Source organism: Microcebus murinus, chromosome 10, assembly GCF_040939455.1.
Source record: "Microcebus murinus isolate Inina chromosome 10, M.murinus_Inina_mat1.0, whole genome shotgun sequence".
NCBI lineage: Eukaryota > Metazoa > Chordata > Mammalia > Primates > Cheirogaleidae > Microcebus > Microcebus murinus.
The window spans coordinates 61,384,052-61,400,342 of NC_134113.1; the positions used below are offsets into that span (position 1 = coordinate 61,384,052).

The 16,291-nt window shown below is 51.3% G+C and overlaps 1 protein-coding gene and 1 pseudogene across 3 annotated transcripts; both read right to left on the reverse strand.

Moving 5' to 3' along the window:
- Window positions 1–5,944: 5,944 nt before the first annotated feature.
- Window positions 5,945–12,364, reverse strand: LOC142873385 (retinol dehydrogenase 16-like). Of its 3 annotated transcripts, none has more exons than XM_076007392.1 (5): window positions 12,137–12,364; window positions 10,841–11,222; window positions 8,782–9,040; window positions 7,755–7,918; window positions 5,945–6,826 (listed from the first exon to the last, which is right to left on the reverse strand). In XM_076007392.1, the coding sequence occupies exons 2-5, from the start codon at window positions 11,151–11,153 to the stop codon at window positions 6,609–6,611; spliced, it is 954 nt and encodes a 317-aa protein (XP_075863507.1). In that variant the 5' UTR covers window positions 11,154–11,222; window positions 12,137–12,364; the 3' UTR covers window positions 5,945–6,608. The 3 variants fall into 3 exon arrangements, with proteins under 3 accessions (XP_075863507.1, XP_075863508.1, XP_075863509.1); XM_076007393.1 differs by lacking the exon at window positions 12,137–12,364 and adding an exon at window positions 11,622–11,915; XM_076007394.1 differs by lacking the exon at window positions 12,137–12,364 and adding an exon at window positions 11,535–11,632.
- A 63-nt stretch (window positions 12,365–12,427) lies between these two features.
- On the reverse strand, window positions 12,428–15,769 carry LOC142873386 (retinol dehydrogenase 16-like; annotated as a pseudogene).
- Window positions 15,770–16,291: the final 522 nt, after the last annotated feature.

Consider the following 16,291-nt stretch of genomic DNA (forward strand, 5'->3'; position numbering starts at 1 on the left):
GGGCAACCCCTGCTGTCCTAGGCTGCGCTGCTGCTGCTCTCACACTAGTGCCCGCTGCTGTGTGCTGTGCCGAGTCAGAGGCCGCCCCCGCCCCTCAAGGGCTCCCTGCACCCGAGCATCTCGGTGGCTGCGGACATGGGCCCAGCAGCCAATTATCCCACTTCCCATCTGCTTCACACATGTCCTGTCTGGGGGCCTCCTCAGAAGGCTCAGAGGATGTGACATCATTTCCTAGGCCTGGGATGCCTCCCTGTACCACAACAGACAGGATGTCCCACGGAATGTCTGGCTAAATCCAGACAGGGGGAAGGGCAAAAAGGCTGATGGAGAGATCTCAAAAAAATGGCATCTAAATCTGTGATGAAATAAAACTCTGGCAAAATGCTCCCACAGAGGATTACCAACAGGGGACTCAGGCAGGGCCCTGTCCCAGGGCAATACCTGAGGGAGTCCGAGAAGGTCTCTATGCCATACTTGGAGATTCTGTAGCCGCCACCTACATGGGACAATCTGCCTGCGATGCTGGAAACGTTGACTACGTGGCCCCTTGCTCAGAGTCACGACGATCATCCCCAGCAGGTTCATGTCCAGTATGGTCACAAAGCCTTGTTTAGTCAGCCACTGCTTGGGGCCGGGGCGCCTGGACATGCCAGCATTATTCACCAGGCCCCAGAGTCCTGGGGACAGTGGGAAGATGAGAGAGAAACACTGAGTTGTGCCTGTGCAGTGTGGACACAGCTAGGGTTCAAGTTCACTTTCCAGTTGAGTTTATTTATGGAGTCAAGAAGAATGTGCCACAGGTATAGGGAAAAGAATGAGGGGAGGAAATGAGGATGTGGTAAATTAGGGGTGTAGGGTTTGCATATTCCTCAAGCTATTAGAGGTTAGGGATAGTCCTTGTGAACTGTAATCCCAGTTCCTGGAACCCAATATGCAATAAAGCCAACTTTCAAATGTATGGACAGAGTTGGAGAAAATTGAGTACTCATCAAATATCTCATTAGGGGACAGAGACAGAGATAGTAAGCAAAAGAGGAATGGGGTAATAGAAAAAAAGAGAGAGAAAGAAAAGAATAGAAGGAATAAAAGGGAAAGACAAAAAACCCATGAATAATTGTTTTCTATAACCTGGTTGGGAGAGACACAATTAAAATCCAAAGACTGGGAGCATAGAGAACAGGCCACCTTTGGACATCAGGGGACAGGCTGTGATGCAACATGCACCAATTTTGAGGCAATATTTGCTCAGGAAGCTAAGTTGACCATCTTTACTTGTGAATTCCAAAGTTCACAATGGGGTAGACACAACGCCTGACAAGGGAGGAGGGCTGAGGCCACACCAGTGTCCAGATAGCACCCATGGCCCTAGGCAGTGTCAACCTCTCCTTCCACTCTCCCCAAAGTCACCCTTGACATCACCTAACGGCACCCCAGCACACTAAGCCTTCTTGAGACTGTCTGCTTCATATGCAGGAACAAGAACACAACATGGAGGATTTGAAATAGTCTGACTTCCCCACCTACAAACCCAAGGTCAGCAGGGCCACGGTTTTCAGTGGACCAGGGCTGAGGATGCAGTTAGACAGAGTTTGAATGTAGCAATATTGGAAAGATAAAAAGGCCTGGCAATATTAGTCCTTCCCGCACACAAAACCACTCATTGCCTTCAAGAGTATTCTTTGATCCATTTATTTTACTTTACTTGAATAACATTGCTAAGGATGTGAACAAACCTTATTACAGAATCTTTGCTGATATATTATTTATGCCAGGAAAAGTAGGAAACTAAGTTCAGTATCTAACAATATAAGACTGCTTAAATACATTATATTCTCTCACCATGATATGCAGACAGACAATCACTGTTATGTGTCAGGAGAGATTTGGTTGTATAATGTGGATCCCAGAACACATGAGGTAGAGAGTAATTAACTCTGGGGGGTATGATTACAGTGAATGTTGTCTTATCTTTATCCTCTTATACGTTTTCCTCTATGAGCATGTTTTACATTTCTAATCAGAACAAAGAAATCCATCATCTCCGTTTTCACAAAAAGAACCGGCAGTATAATGTAGCAGAACAAGAATTATCACTGAGTATTTCATACGATGTCCCTTCAGAACTCTAAGCCTCCATCCTCATGAGTCAAGTGAGGACAGACAATGTCAGAGCCCTCAGGGGGGACAAGTGTGAGGAACCAATAAGAAATGCTGGGATCATGAGCCTGGATCCAGCCTGGCCCAGGCCCCCACTGTCCTATGCCAGGCTCAAGGTCTAGTTCCAGGGCCCAACCTTCCTCCAGAGAGTCAACCCTAAACACAGGCTGTGCTCCTCTGACCATGTGGCTCAGGCTCAATCACTCCAAGACTTCTGCTCCGGAAAACCCAAGCTCACAGTCCTTGAAACTCCAGACATCTCAGGACTCTTCTGAGTTAGCAGACAGAGGGTTCCCCCTTCCCAGAGTGAAGGAAAGAGAAACAAAGTGCAATCTGGGGGGTACCTCTGTCTCCCATGCGTTCCTTCACCCACTGGGCAGCTGCAGTGATGCTGTCCGTCTTGGTGACATCCAGAGTCACCGTCTCCTGCCTGTCTGACGCCTGGGCTCTCAGCCGCTCAGCCCCCTTCTCTGTCCTACACGCAGTCAGCACCCTCATGCCAAGCATGCCCAGCTGTCTGGCCAGCAGGTTCCTGAAGCCAGAGTCACAGCCTGTGATGAAGGTGTACTCATCTCAGAGGTGGCTCACTACCTGCCTCTCCCACTACCAGTGAACAAGATAGTACAGGCCCACGAGGGCAGCAAGGTACAGCCACATGGCGTTGGTGACACATACACAGAATAGGGTACAAGGAGACTATGGCTAGTGTTTAGACAGGAAGATTAAGGAACATATGGTTGCAGTTGTCAGGGAAGCCTCCAGGCACTCTGACATGGAGTCTACACAATCCTCACCTCTGCCCCCTGCGCTTGGCGCAGCTGTTGCAAGTTCTGATACAGACCCTTGAAAGACCTCATGTCCTGCTCCATAAGAAAATCTTACTGCTCAGCAATGCCTCCCTGGTCCTCCGATGTCACTCTGCGCTGCTGTGCCCACACAGGTGTCCAGACAGTTCCACACATGAGCGCCCACACAGGTCTCCATACCAGGGCACACACGTGCACACCATGGCACACATAGCACTCCATCTAACCTGGAGGGTCAGAACTGTCTCTGCACATCTCGTACAGTGACATCCTGGGCTGCACAGAGAAGACCCAGGTGTACTGGGGAGCCACACCTGGGTTCAAGGAATATTAGTTTGAAATCCTTCTCTGAGCCTGGGTTTCCACATCAGGTCAGCACCCAGAATCACTCAGGAAACTAAGTCATTGCCAGTGTCTCTAGGATTGGAAGGAGAAGGCAAAACAGAGAGGTCCCCTCCTGCTAGGATAGTTTCTGGGAAAAAGGAGTATGAGATATCCAAGGGGCAGTTAGGCCTCAGTGGCAAGAAAGTGAATAGAAAGGGAACAGGACTTGGAACCCACAGGAAAAAAACCTTCTCAGAGTTGCTGGGAGGGACAGAGGAATGACCCAAACAAGCAAATGTCACCGAGTTTACTGTTTACATCCTGCAGACGCCCTTTGCCCAGCCCCAGGTGGTGAGTACACTGCCGTCTGCCCTCCTGCTCTGGGCTCCCCCTCGGGGAGGGCTCATATACCACAAGTCTCCTAGGGACTTCCACTTCCTTCAATCATGAATTCTCAATGGCCACGGACAAACACATTTCCCAGTCCTCACACCTACTGCTCACCGTGCTCATCTGGACAGCAGTGTGACCCTTTGCTGCGGTGGCAGGAGCTTCCCAGTCCACTGCAGACTCAGCAGCAATCCATGGAGTCCCAGAGGGCAGTCAGAGGGAGGGACACCACTACACCTGGACCCTTGGGCAGAGGGGACATCTTTTGGAACCACGAATAGTGTGGGGACCCACGCACCCGGAGTCCTTTCACTGAGACTCCACCAGAAGCCCCGTGGGAATGACAAGCTCTGCCCTGCTGGGAGAGGATCTTGACCAGGCTCTACTGGCACACTTATGAGGTCCGGCCTCACCTGGCAGACAGGTGTCACCTCCGGGCACCCTGCAATCTCTGGCTGTGGACTCCTGCTGGGATCAGTCCCTGAGGGGAGTCCAGCTCAGCCTCCTGGTGACCACTGGCTTCAGCCATTTACCCTTCTCCATCCAGGGGCTCCTGAAGGAGATGGTGAAGGAAAGGAAAAGCCAAGCTGGAAATATAGGAGCTTGGTCTTCATGGTACAACCTGTGTCCTGCCTGCAGCCTGCAGCCCCTCCCTAGGCTAGGATGGGTCTCAGAAAGGAAGGGCACATGCCCTGCAGGCATTGGTTTTCAGGTGGTTGGAGGCGAGGACAGTTTCTGCTGGGGACTACATGGCCTGTGCTCCTCAGAGAGGACTATGCCAGCAAAGGGACCGAGTGAAGTCAGCATTGGTGGCACGTGGGGACTGTGTGGAATTGGGTCCTGTCCCTGCACAGCTCCATGGGACTGGGAATGGCTCCCTTGCAGAGAAAAGATGACAGGATGGAAGAAAAAGGGAGGTTGTGCTGAGGGGTGGGGTGGGGTGGGGATATGCACTGCTTAATGTTAGACTTTATTCATGGCCATGATTGTTCTCTCATGGCAAAGGTGACCGCTTTGAGTCATAGTCCATGACGTGGGCCAGAGGTGAAACCTGGGGCAGGTGACCCCAAGTTTAGCCCAGCATGGAGGGCCAGGGGTTTGCACCCTCACAGCTCTCCCATGCTCTGGAGAACAATCCTGGTCTGAGTCCAAACTCTGAACAACTCCCCAGTGAGCTATCAAGTGAATCCCAGCCTCTTTCTTCATTTCAATATTCTTTGTTGGGGTGTGTGTGTGTGTGTGTGTGTGTGTGTGTGTGTGTGTGTGTGTATGTGTGTGTTCACAGAGAAGGAATTATGACAAAAAACCAAAAATAGTATGGTGGCTTCAGATTGCATGTAAAACTGTGGCTTTGCTTTTAAGTGGGGCAGCATGGAACGACACTCAGGGGCCTGACCCTACAGCATTCAGGGCCTTGGTCTTCCAGGACGACCCTCCCTGGCCATCTTCACAGCTTCAGCACAGACGTGCTCCACACCACTGCCCACTTCAAGTTTTCCGTGAATCTGAGCTCACTTGCTGTTTTCACACCCAACAGGGATCTGCTTAACAGCACAAGGTCCCCTGAAGGCTCCCTGTCCTCAGCTGTTACACTGAGGGAAGAAAACCAACATGCCTAGGCAAGGTGCCTCCTAGCTACAAAGGGACCTTAGCCTGGGGATCTGTGTCCCCTTCTGCAAGTGCTTTCTCTGTTGAGACCACACTCACAGAGACTCCAGAATGGAGAGGACTCAGAGCCGGGCCTGAGGAAGCCCAGGGCAACTTCTGGGCCTTTCCCCAGCACACAACAGGCGCTCAGCATAAAGGAGCAGAAAATGAGAGACAGGGTCCAAAAGTGACTGTCAGTCCATGTCACTGGAGAGGTGGTTGTGGGGGTGTGGGGTTGGGGACATGAGGACAGCACAGTGGAACGTGCAGTGACCTGTAATGAGGGTCAGTCCCTAGGGGCGCAGAACCTGGTGAGGGCAGGAAGGCTCAGCGGCCCCAGGGAAGGGATCTGGGGCCTGCCAGTCCTTATTGCCATCCTCTTGCTTGCCTGTCCTTCTGTCTATTCCTGTGACACCAGGCCACTTGAAAAGCCCTGCAAATGGAAGCACTGCCCCTGGCCTGTGTGGTAGGAAGAGCAGAGAGAACTCGGGGATAATCCACCAGCCCGCTTCAACCTCTCCTTGGGTGTTACCTCTCACCCCCCTACCTCCATGAAGTCACCCCCCTCTTGGGCCACTAGGTTCCCACCTCCCAACCCTAAGTCAGCATTTAAGTGAATGTGCATGGGTGAACCAGCAATGTTTATTCTAAAACAAGAAAATCCACACACACCGTGGGTTCAAGGCAAATGAACAACTGGTTTCTGTGTCTTCCATCAGGATACCAAGGGAAGACCCCACCTTCCAGTGAATATCTGAGGAGCGGGCTGCTGAGGGGACAGGGGTCTGGGTGAGGGTTGTCCTTCCACCCTCAACCCATGTGCTCAGGTGTCATCAGAGCAGGGGTGCTCCTGCTTCCCCAGGACATTTCCATCCTGGGGGAGGGCACACACTGGCCAGGCGAGTGCACACCTCAGGGGCTAGGCACAATGCAGAGCAGGTGTGGACTGAGTCTGCTTCCACCTGCTCAACCCTCCAAAATTCTGTGGAATCCTCTGGACTTAAGAAATTCAAGGCTTGAGTGGCCACTCACGCCAACAGGACACCAATGAGTACAGTGGGTTCCCACTCCTCAGAATATGACATTGGCTCTTTGCTCCTGATACTACCAGGGTGTTGGGTAATAGCCCACAGGACCCTTTGGAGAGGAAAAGGAAGAGGAAGAGGTGGGACAGGTGTACTGCTGGCAGGAGAGCTCCCTCCCCCAGCCTACAACCCTCCTGCTGATGTACCCCTCCCTCCCACCGCAGTCAATGCCCTGCAACCATGCACCAGGGTCCTGGCTTCACAGGGCTTTGGCTGGCCTTGGGAGGCCCCAGGTGAGGATGGCGTCCACCAGGCTGGTGGGCATGTAGCTCATGGGGAGGTAGAGGAGCTTGGCGTCCCAGCCAGCTGAGTAGCGAGTGCGGGGGTGGCAGGCCGTCAGCGCATGCTCTATGCAGTCCGTCACCAGGGACAGATCATGTGTTAATCTTCCTTCTATTTGTTCTGTCACTTTTATGTCTGTACACAATGAGAAAACACCCATGAATACGTCCACCTGCAACTGCTTCTGCTTTGGGTTCAACTTCAGAGTGGAAAGTTTCTAAAATCTCATGGCCCCCTATGACAGTGCCCCAAGTCATCCATGTAAACTCCCTGAAAAGGGCCCCATGTTTATCCCATGAAGAATTGCTACACACTAACACACCTCTGCCTATTTTCTTAGGAAATCTGGACTGCACAATGGCAAGAGTCCACCAATACTAGAAATCTGAGCACCTAGAACCAGCTGTCTCTCCTGTGTCACATGAAATGCCACCTGGCTCTGAGACCATGTATGTTTTTTCTCTCTTGATTTCCTTCATTCTTCAAAATAATGAGGGGCTCAGATAGATACTGGTCACAATTTTTTTTTTTGACAGAGTCTCACTCTGTAGCCCACGCTACAGTGTCGTGGCATCAGCCTAGCTCGCAGCAACCTCAAACTCCTGGGCTCAAGCAATCCTCCTGCCTCAGCCGCCTTAGTGGCTGAGACTACAGGCATGCACCAACATGTCCAGGTAATTTTTTCCTGATATTTTTAGTTGGTCAATTAATTTCTTTCTATTTTTAGTAGAGACTCAGTCTCACTCTTGCTCAAGTTGGTTTTGAACTCCTGATCCTGAGTGGTCCTCCCACCCCAGCCTCCCAGAGTGCTAGGATTACAGGTGTGAGCTACTGTGCCCTGCCTTGCCCAATTTTCAATAAGCCTAGACACTTGCTTCATGTGACCAGTTGACCACTGAGCACCCACCATGGAAATGAGGCTACAGGTTCCCACTTTCTGCAAGAGGCTGAACTTCTCTGAGCCCCTGTCAGGAGGATAGACCCTCTGAGGGACGCACTAGTGACAGACGTGGTTTTCCTAACAAGGGTTTGCTTCTCTCCACACTGCCCACAGCTCACTCACAGGATGCCAGAAACTTCTCGCCATAGATCTGCTGGACCTCTGAGCTGGCCCTCTCCCACACATCCTTGGAGGTTTTGCAGAGTATCTTAGGACTGCTCACAGCAGTTTTGAAGAAACCAGGTTCAATCAAGGCAACCTTCACTCCAAAGTAGGATAGCTCCCTCCTGCAAGGCAGAGAGACAAAGGGGAAGGATTTCAGACTTCTTGGGAGGAAAACACAAACCATAAGAAAACCATAGCACCCTAACAAACTACTGGGGTGGTATAACTAAAAAGCCTGGATATTTAATGTGAGCCAAGGGGGATAAGAATTTGGATGAGGGCATTGCCTTGGTACAATATCTAAATATTGTTCCAAATCCTTTACACACCCACATTACTAGTTGTGAAGCCTAAATACTCATGCAAGGCACTACTACTGGGCTGTCTACCCTCATGTCCCTCACAGCCAGGACCCTCCCCAAATCTGGGGGTTGTCAGGGCCAGCATGGCTGACTGCGTCACAACACGTATAAGGGTTGGCAACAATGTTTTTCCATCTCCTGTCCCTCTCCCTCTCAGCTGTCCTAGTGTCTGGGTCAGGGAGCAACCCCTGCTGTCCTAGGCTGCGCTGCTGCTGCTCTCACACTAGTGCCCGCTGCTGTGTGCTGTGCCGAGTCAGAGGCCGCCCCCGCCCCTCAAGGGCTCCCTGCACCCGAGCATCTCGGTGGCTGCGGACATGGGCCCAGCAGCCAATTATCCCACTTCCCATCTGCTTCACACATGTCCTGTCTGGGGGCCTCCTCAGAAGGCTCAGAGGATGTGACATCATTTCGAAGCCCTGGGGTCCCCCCATCTACCACAGCATAGACAGGAATTTTCTCAGAATGTCTATCTTAATCTAGAAAGGGGGAAGGCCAAAATGCCTGAGGGAGACATCTCCAACAAGGGGCCTGTAAGCCTGGCATGAAATCAAACTCTGGCAAAATGCTCCCACAGAGGACCAGGAACAGGAGGACTCAGGCAGCGCCCTATCCCAGGGCAATACCTGAGGGAGTCCGAGAAGGCCTCTACGCCGTACTTGGAGATGCAGTAGCCGCCACCTATAATAGACAATCTACCAGCGATGCTCGAGACGTTGACCACGCGGCCCCTCGCCTTCCTCACTAAGGGCAGCAGGCTCAGAGTCACCTCGATCATCCCCAGCAGGTTCACGTCCAGTATGGTCACAAAGTCTTGTTTGGTCAGCCACTCATTGGGGGCCGAGGGCACGGAGATGCCAGCGTTGTTCACCAGGCCCCAGAGTCCTGGGGACAGTGGGAAGATGAGAGAGCAACACCGAGTTGTGCCTGTGCAGTGTGGACACAGCTAGGGTTCACGTTCCCAGCCCATCAGAGTGACAGCAGGGTGGCGGGTACTGGAAGGGGACTAGGAAAGACTAATAACAGCGCGGTGTCTGAGGGTTAGGGAGCTGCACAAGCTGCAGCTGTTGAGGACACAGCGCACGTCTCCTCCTCCTGTTATTCGTTTTGGCCCCACCCGCGGCCTCCTGACTGCGGGCATTGACCCCACACTGGACGGCGGCAGGAGCTGGTGTTGGGGAAATATTGTGCATCCATTAGTCTGGAAACACAGACACTGCAGTTTGGTTATTTACACATTAATGTGGTCCTTGCAGACATGAGCACGTTCACCTAAACTTTGAGATTTTCTGGAAAACTCATATAGTGAGTCCTCAACATCTATTGATGTGAAATAAGACAGGAATAGGTATAGTGTGAGACAGAGAAGAGAGGAAGAGAGAGACACAAAAGAAAAATACAGACAAGGCTAAAACCTGGGTGGAATTTGGTGGGGAGGGAAAGAACTGGAAGCCTACATTTGGGAGACTGTGGAAAACAATCCTGTGTTTGGCCTCTGGGGACTGGCCTTGGAACACCCTCAATCAATATTCACCAATGTTCCTACATGACCTTTTCGAGAACTCCAAGGGCAGGCTTTGGGGTGAAACAAGACCAACTCACCCCACTGCCCAGTCCACAGACTCCACCCTCTGCTCACTAACGTATCACCTCCTCCCACTGCACCCTTGCTCCTTCCACTTCAGTTCCATGTTAACTCCATCCTGGGAAAATAATCTCTGGAAGTTGCAAACCCACAATCCCAAGGAATTAACGTCAACACAGTTCCCAATCTATACACCTCAGGAGCAGAGAACCCTCTGAGGCACGGCAGGTGGTGGCTGTTGTGGATCAGGAAGAATTGGCCCTGGGACCCAAGTCCCTCACCTGCACTTCTGGGAATGTATATTCCTTTTCCAGGATCTCCTATCTCTTTCTAAGAATAAAGTCAATATATACATTTATAGAGATGCAGGAATATCAAAGTTTTCCATGATGACAACAAATAGAATAAAGAGTAGGAAAAAATTCCAATATCCAAACTCTGGCTATGTCTTAAATGAGTAAGGCTGCAGCAAGGAAAGAATATTCTAAATGATTAAATACTATGTCTTAACAAACTATTTCATTATGTTGAAAAAATGTTCATCTTTGAGAGAATACAATGTGATACAAACTGTGATCAAAATAAAATCCCAATTACAGCAAAGTGCAAAACATATCTTTGTGCAGATGATGATTTGAGGAACAACTTTGCTTCTATCTTTATACTTTTAAGTATTTTGGGCAATGATCATGTTCTACATTTATCCTTAGATCAAGGTAATCCATGTCCTCTTCATCCCCCATAACAAGACAGACAAGGCGGTGCTGTGAAAAAAGAAAGGAAAAGATTCCCTTCCTAGATCTGCCTTTTTACACCAGTTCTCAACTGGTGTCCTCTGAACATGGGGATGGTCTTAACTTTCCATGGACCGGAGTGGCCCACAGAAGGACAAGCTGAAGAGCTGGGAAGATGAGCCTGGCTCTGGCACGGAGCGCCCCATGCACACCCCCAGCCCAGGGAGACCTGATGGGTGAGGAAGACTAGACAGCTAGGAGGACGTGAACCTGGGAACACTCTGGGCATCTCCCCAGGGACAGGACACGAGGTGTCCCTTTAACACAGAGGGAAGCACAAACAGACTGGAAGAATCTGGGCAGTACCTCTGTCCCCTACACGCTCCTTCATCCACTGGGCAGCTGCAGAGATGCTCTCCGTCTTGGTGACATCCAGAGTCACCGTCTCCAGCCTGTCTGACGTCTGGGCTCTCAGCTGCTCAGCCCCCTTCTCCGTCAGACAGGCAGCCAGCACCCTCATGCCACGCATGTCCAGCTGTCTGGCCAGCAGGTTCCCGAAGCCAGAGTCACAGCCCGTGATGAAGACGTACTTGTCTCGGAGGTGGCTCACCACCTGCCTCTCCCGGTGCCAGCGCACAAGGTAGTACAGGCCCACGAGGACAGCCAGGTACAGCCACATGTTGTTGGGGAGACAGACACTCACAGACTAGGGTATAAGGAGCCTATGGCCAGTGTTCAGACAGGAGCACTAGGGAACACAGAGGGTGGCAGTTGTCAGGGAAGCCTCCAGGCACTCTGGCCTGGAGCCCTCCCTTGCCTCACCCCACCCCTCTGCTCTTGGCACTGTTGTTGCAAGTTCTGATACACGCCCTTGAAAGACCTCCAGTCCTGCCACATGAGAAAATGTTACTGCTCAGCAATGCCTCCCTAGTCCACCGATGTCACTCTGCCCTGCTGTGCCCACACAGGTGTCCACACAGTTCCACACATGAGCGTCCACACAGGTCTCCATACCAGGCACACACATGCACACCATGGCACACATAGCACTCCATCTAACCTGGAGGGTCAGAACTGTCTCTGCACATCTCGTACAGTGACATCCTGGGCTGCACAGAGAAGACCCAGGTGTGCTGGGAAGCCATACCTGGGTTCAAGGAATATTAGTTTGAAATCCTTCTCTGAGCCTGGGTTTCCACATCAGGTCAGCACCCAGAATCACTCAGGAAACTAAGTCATTGCCAGTCTCTCTAGGATTGGAAGAAGGCAAAAAGAGAAAAAAGCAATAGGTCCCCTCCTGCTCCAGTAGGTCTGTGGAAAGCAGCAGTATGAGATGTCCAAGGGGCAGTCAGTCCTCGGTGGGAAGAAAGGGGAGAGAAAGGGAACAGGCCTGAACCCACAGGAAAGAAACTGCCAAGGTCACAGGGAGGGAGCAAAGGAATGAACCAAACACACCAGATGTCACAGAGTTTACTGTTTAACTACTGCCAACGCCCTTTGCGCAGCCCTGTGTGCTGGGTACACTGCCCTCTGGCCTCCTGCTCTGGGCCCTCCCCTCCCAGGTCACATCCCGAATATTGTCAGGGACTTGCACTTCCTTCAACCATGAATTCTAGTTTCCATGGACAGACACGTTTCCCATTCGTCGCACCCACTGCTCACCCTTGCTCAGCTGGACAGCAGTGTGACCCTTTGCTGCAGTGGCAGGAGCTTCCCAGTCCACTGCAGAGTCAGCAGCAATCCGAGGAGTCCCAAGGGAGCAGCAAAGGGAGGGACACGGCCTCCACTGGACACTTGGGCAGAACGGGAAATCCTTCAGAACCTCGGATAGTGTGGAGACTCACACTCCCGGAGTCCTTTCACTGAGACCCCTCCACAAGCCCTGTGACAATGACAACCTCAGCACTGCTGGGAGAGGAGGTTGACCAGACTCCAGGGCCACACCTCTGAGCTCCTGGCTGCCCTGGCAGACATGTGCCACCTGGTGGCATACTGTAGTCCCTAACAAACTACTGGGGTGGTATAAGTTAGAAAGCCTTGCATTGCATTGCATTGGTATAATAACTAAGTACTGTTCCTAATCCTTTACACACCCATTTTACTAGTTGTGAAGTGTAAATTCTCATGCAAGGCACCCCTGCTGTGCTGTCTACTCTCATGTTGTCCCTCATAGCCGGGACCCTCCCCAAATCTGGGGGCTGTCAGAGTGAGCATGGCTGACTTAGTCACAACCCCTATCAGGGTTGGCAACAATGGCTTTCTCTCTCCTGTCCCTCTCCCTCTCAGCTGTCCTAGTGTCTGGGTCAAGGGGCAACCCCTGCTGTCCTAGGCTGCGCTGCTGCTGCTCTCACACTAGTGCCCGCTGCTGTGTGCTGTGCTGAGTCAGAGGCCGCCCCCGCCCCTCAAGGGCTCCCTGCACCCGAGCATCTCGGTGGCTGTGGACATGGGCCCAGCAGCCAATTATCCCACTTCCCATCTGCTTCACACATGTCCTGTCTGGGGGCCTCCTCAGAAGGCTCAGAGGATGTGACATCATTTCTAAGCCCTGGGGTCCCCCCATCTACCACAGCATAGACAGGAATTTTCTCAGAATGTCTATCTTAATCTAGAAAGGGGGAAGGCCAAAATGCCTGAGGGAGACATCTCCAACAAGGGGCCTGTAAGCCTGGCATGAAATCAAACTCTGGCAAAATGCTCCCACAGAGGACCAGGAACAGGAGGACTCAGGCAGGGCCCTGTCCCAGGGCAATACCTGAGGGAGTCCGAGAAGGTCTCTAGGCTCACTTGGAGATGCAGTAGCCGCCACCTGTAATGGACACTCTACCAGCAATGCTGGAGTCGCTGATCGCACGGCTTCTCACCTTCCTCACTAAGGGCAGCAGGCTCAGAGTCACCTCGATGATTCACAGCAGGCTCATGTCCAGTATGGTCACAAAGTCTTGTTTGGTCAGCCACTCATTGGGGGCTGAGGGGCTGCAGAAGCCAGCGTTGTTCACCAGGCCCCAGAGTCCTGGAGACAGTGGGAAGATTAGAGAGCAACACTGAGTTGTGTGTGTGTAGTGCAGACGGAGCTAGGGTTCAAGTTCACATTCCTTTGAGTTTATTTATAGAGTCAAGAAGAATGTGCTACTCGGTATGGAGAGACAAGGGGTGGAGAGGAAATGAGGACATGGTGACTTAACGTTGTCAGGGTTTGCATATTCTTCAAGCTATTAGAGGTTAAGAATGGTCCTTGTCATCTCCTCTCCCAGTTCCTAGAACCCAACATGCAATAAGCCCAACTTTGTTTAGTTCATGGACAGAGTTTGAGAAAATAGCGTGAGTGCTCATCTAATATCTCATGAGGGGAGAAAGACAGAGACAGTAAAAGAGGAATGGGGTAAAAGAAAAAAAAAAAACAAGAGAAACACAAAGAAGAGAAGGAATAAAAAGGAAAGACAAAAAGACCCATGAATAATTGTTTTCTATGTCATTGTTGGCACAGACACACTGAAAACCGTAACACTAAGGGAGCATGGAGAATAGGCCACCTTCGGACATCAGGGGACAGGCTGTAATGCAACCTGCACCAATATTTGAGCAAATATTTGCTCAGGAAGCAAGGTTGACCATCTTTGCCTGGGAATTCCAAAGTTCACCATGGAGTGGACACACAGGGCAGACTGGGGAGGAGGCCTCAGCCCACAGCAGGGTCCAGATAGCACCCTTGGCCCCAGGCAGTGTCAACATTCCTTCCACTCTCCCCAGAGTCCACCCTTGACATCACCTCATGGCTCCCCGAATGCTAAGCCCTCATGAAGACTGTGTGCTTCATATGCAGGAACAAAAACACAACATCAAGGATTGAAATAGTCTGACTTCCCCACCTACAGACGCAAGGTCAGCAGGGCCAGTGTTTTCGGTGGACCAGGACTGAGGGTGCAGTTAGACAGAGTTTGAATGTAGCAATATTGGAAAGATAAAAAGGCCTTACAATATTATTCCTTCCCCCAAACAAAACCATTCATGGCCTTTAAGAAATTAATATTATTTGATCCAATTATTTTACTTTACTTGAATAACATTGCTAATCATGTGAACAAACCATATCACAGAATCTTTGCTGAGATGTTATTTATGCCAGGAAAAGTGGGAAACTAAGTTCAGCATCCAACAATATAGGACTGCTTAAATAAATTATATTCTCTCACCATGATATGCAGACAGACATTCACTGTTATGTTTCAGGAGAGATTTGGTTGTATAAAGCGGATCCCAGAACACATGAGGTAGAGGGTAACTAAGTCTAGAGGGTGCCATTATGGTGAATGTTGTTTTATCTTTATCCTCCTCTACTAGTTTTCCTCTATGAGCATGTTTTACATTTCTAATCAGAACAAAGAAATCCATCATCTCTCTTTTGACAAAAGGAACAGGCAGCGTAATGTAGCAGAAGAACAGGAATTATCACTGAGTATTTCATACGAAGTCCCTTCAGTGCTCTAAACCTCCACCCTCATGAGTCAAGTGAGGACGTATAATCTCAGAGCCCTCAGGGGGGACAAGTGTGAGGAACCAATAAGAAATGCTGAGCTCATGAGCCGGGATCCAGCCTGGCCCAGGCGCCCACTGTCCCATGCCAGGCTCAAGGTCTGGCTCAAGGGCACAACCTGCCTCCAGAGAGTCGACCCTAAACACAGGCTGTGCTCCTCTGACCCTGTGGCTCAGGCACAATCACTCTAGGATGTCTAATCTAGAAAACGGAAAGGTCACAGTTCTTGAAAATGCAGACACCTTGGGAATCTTCCCAGTTAGCAGACAGAAGTTTCCATCTTCCCATAGAGAGAGGAAAGAGACACACAGAGGAATCTGGGGGGTACCTCTGTCTCCCACATGTTCCTTTACCCACTGGGCGACTGCTGTGATGCTGTCTGTCTTGGTGACATACAGAGTCACAGTCTCCAGCCTGTCTGACGTCTGGGCTCTCAGCTACTCGGGCGCCTGCTCTGTCCTACACGCAGCCAGCACCCTCATGCCGCGCATGTCCAGCTGTCTGGCCAGCAGGTTCCCGAAGCCCGAGCCGCAGCCCGTGATGAAGACGTACTCATCTCTGAGGTGGCTCACCACCTGCCTGTCCCAGTACCAGCTGAGGAGGTAGTACAGTCCCACGAGGGCCGCCGGGTACAACCACATGGCATTGCTGAGAGACACACACAGGCTGAGGTATAGGGAGATTATGGCCAGTATTATTTGAGACAAGAGGACTAAGGAACTTAGAGGGTAGCAGTTAGCAAGGAAGCTGGCTTGGAGGCCCTCAGTTTCCTAACCCTATCCCCTGCTTTTTGTATGGCTGATGCAAGTACTGATAGAGACCCATGAATAGGAGAGGGGGAATCAAGATGGTGGACGAGAAACACTGCCAGACCGAGTGTCTCTGCAGAAAAGACAGATTCTAGCAGAAATTAGAAGAAAGAAGCAAGAAGACGAGCCTACATCGGACGAGGGTCAGAAGGAGGAGTACCTGAGACCACGGGAGACTCCACAGGAGGAGGAAGTGGAGGAGAACTAGAAGCTGGGACCACCGGAGCAGCCTGGAGACCAGCAGGAAGGGTAGGTGGCTTGGCCGTTTCCCCTCCCCTGCATCTGGGACTGCTGGTGGGCTCCCCAGCAGGTGGAGAGACCTGCAGACACCAGCCCAGAGACAGCTGCCACCGTCAGTGAGCGGTAAGCCAGTAGCGGACACAGCACCAGGCTCCCAACTCCCTCGGGGCACCTCCGTGTGCATAGACCCGAGCTCCACGGCAGGCGCCATATTGCCTCCTTCTCCCCTACCCCGAC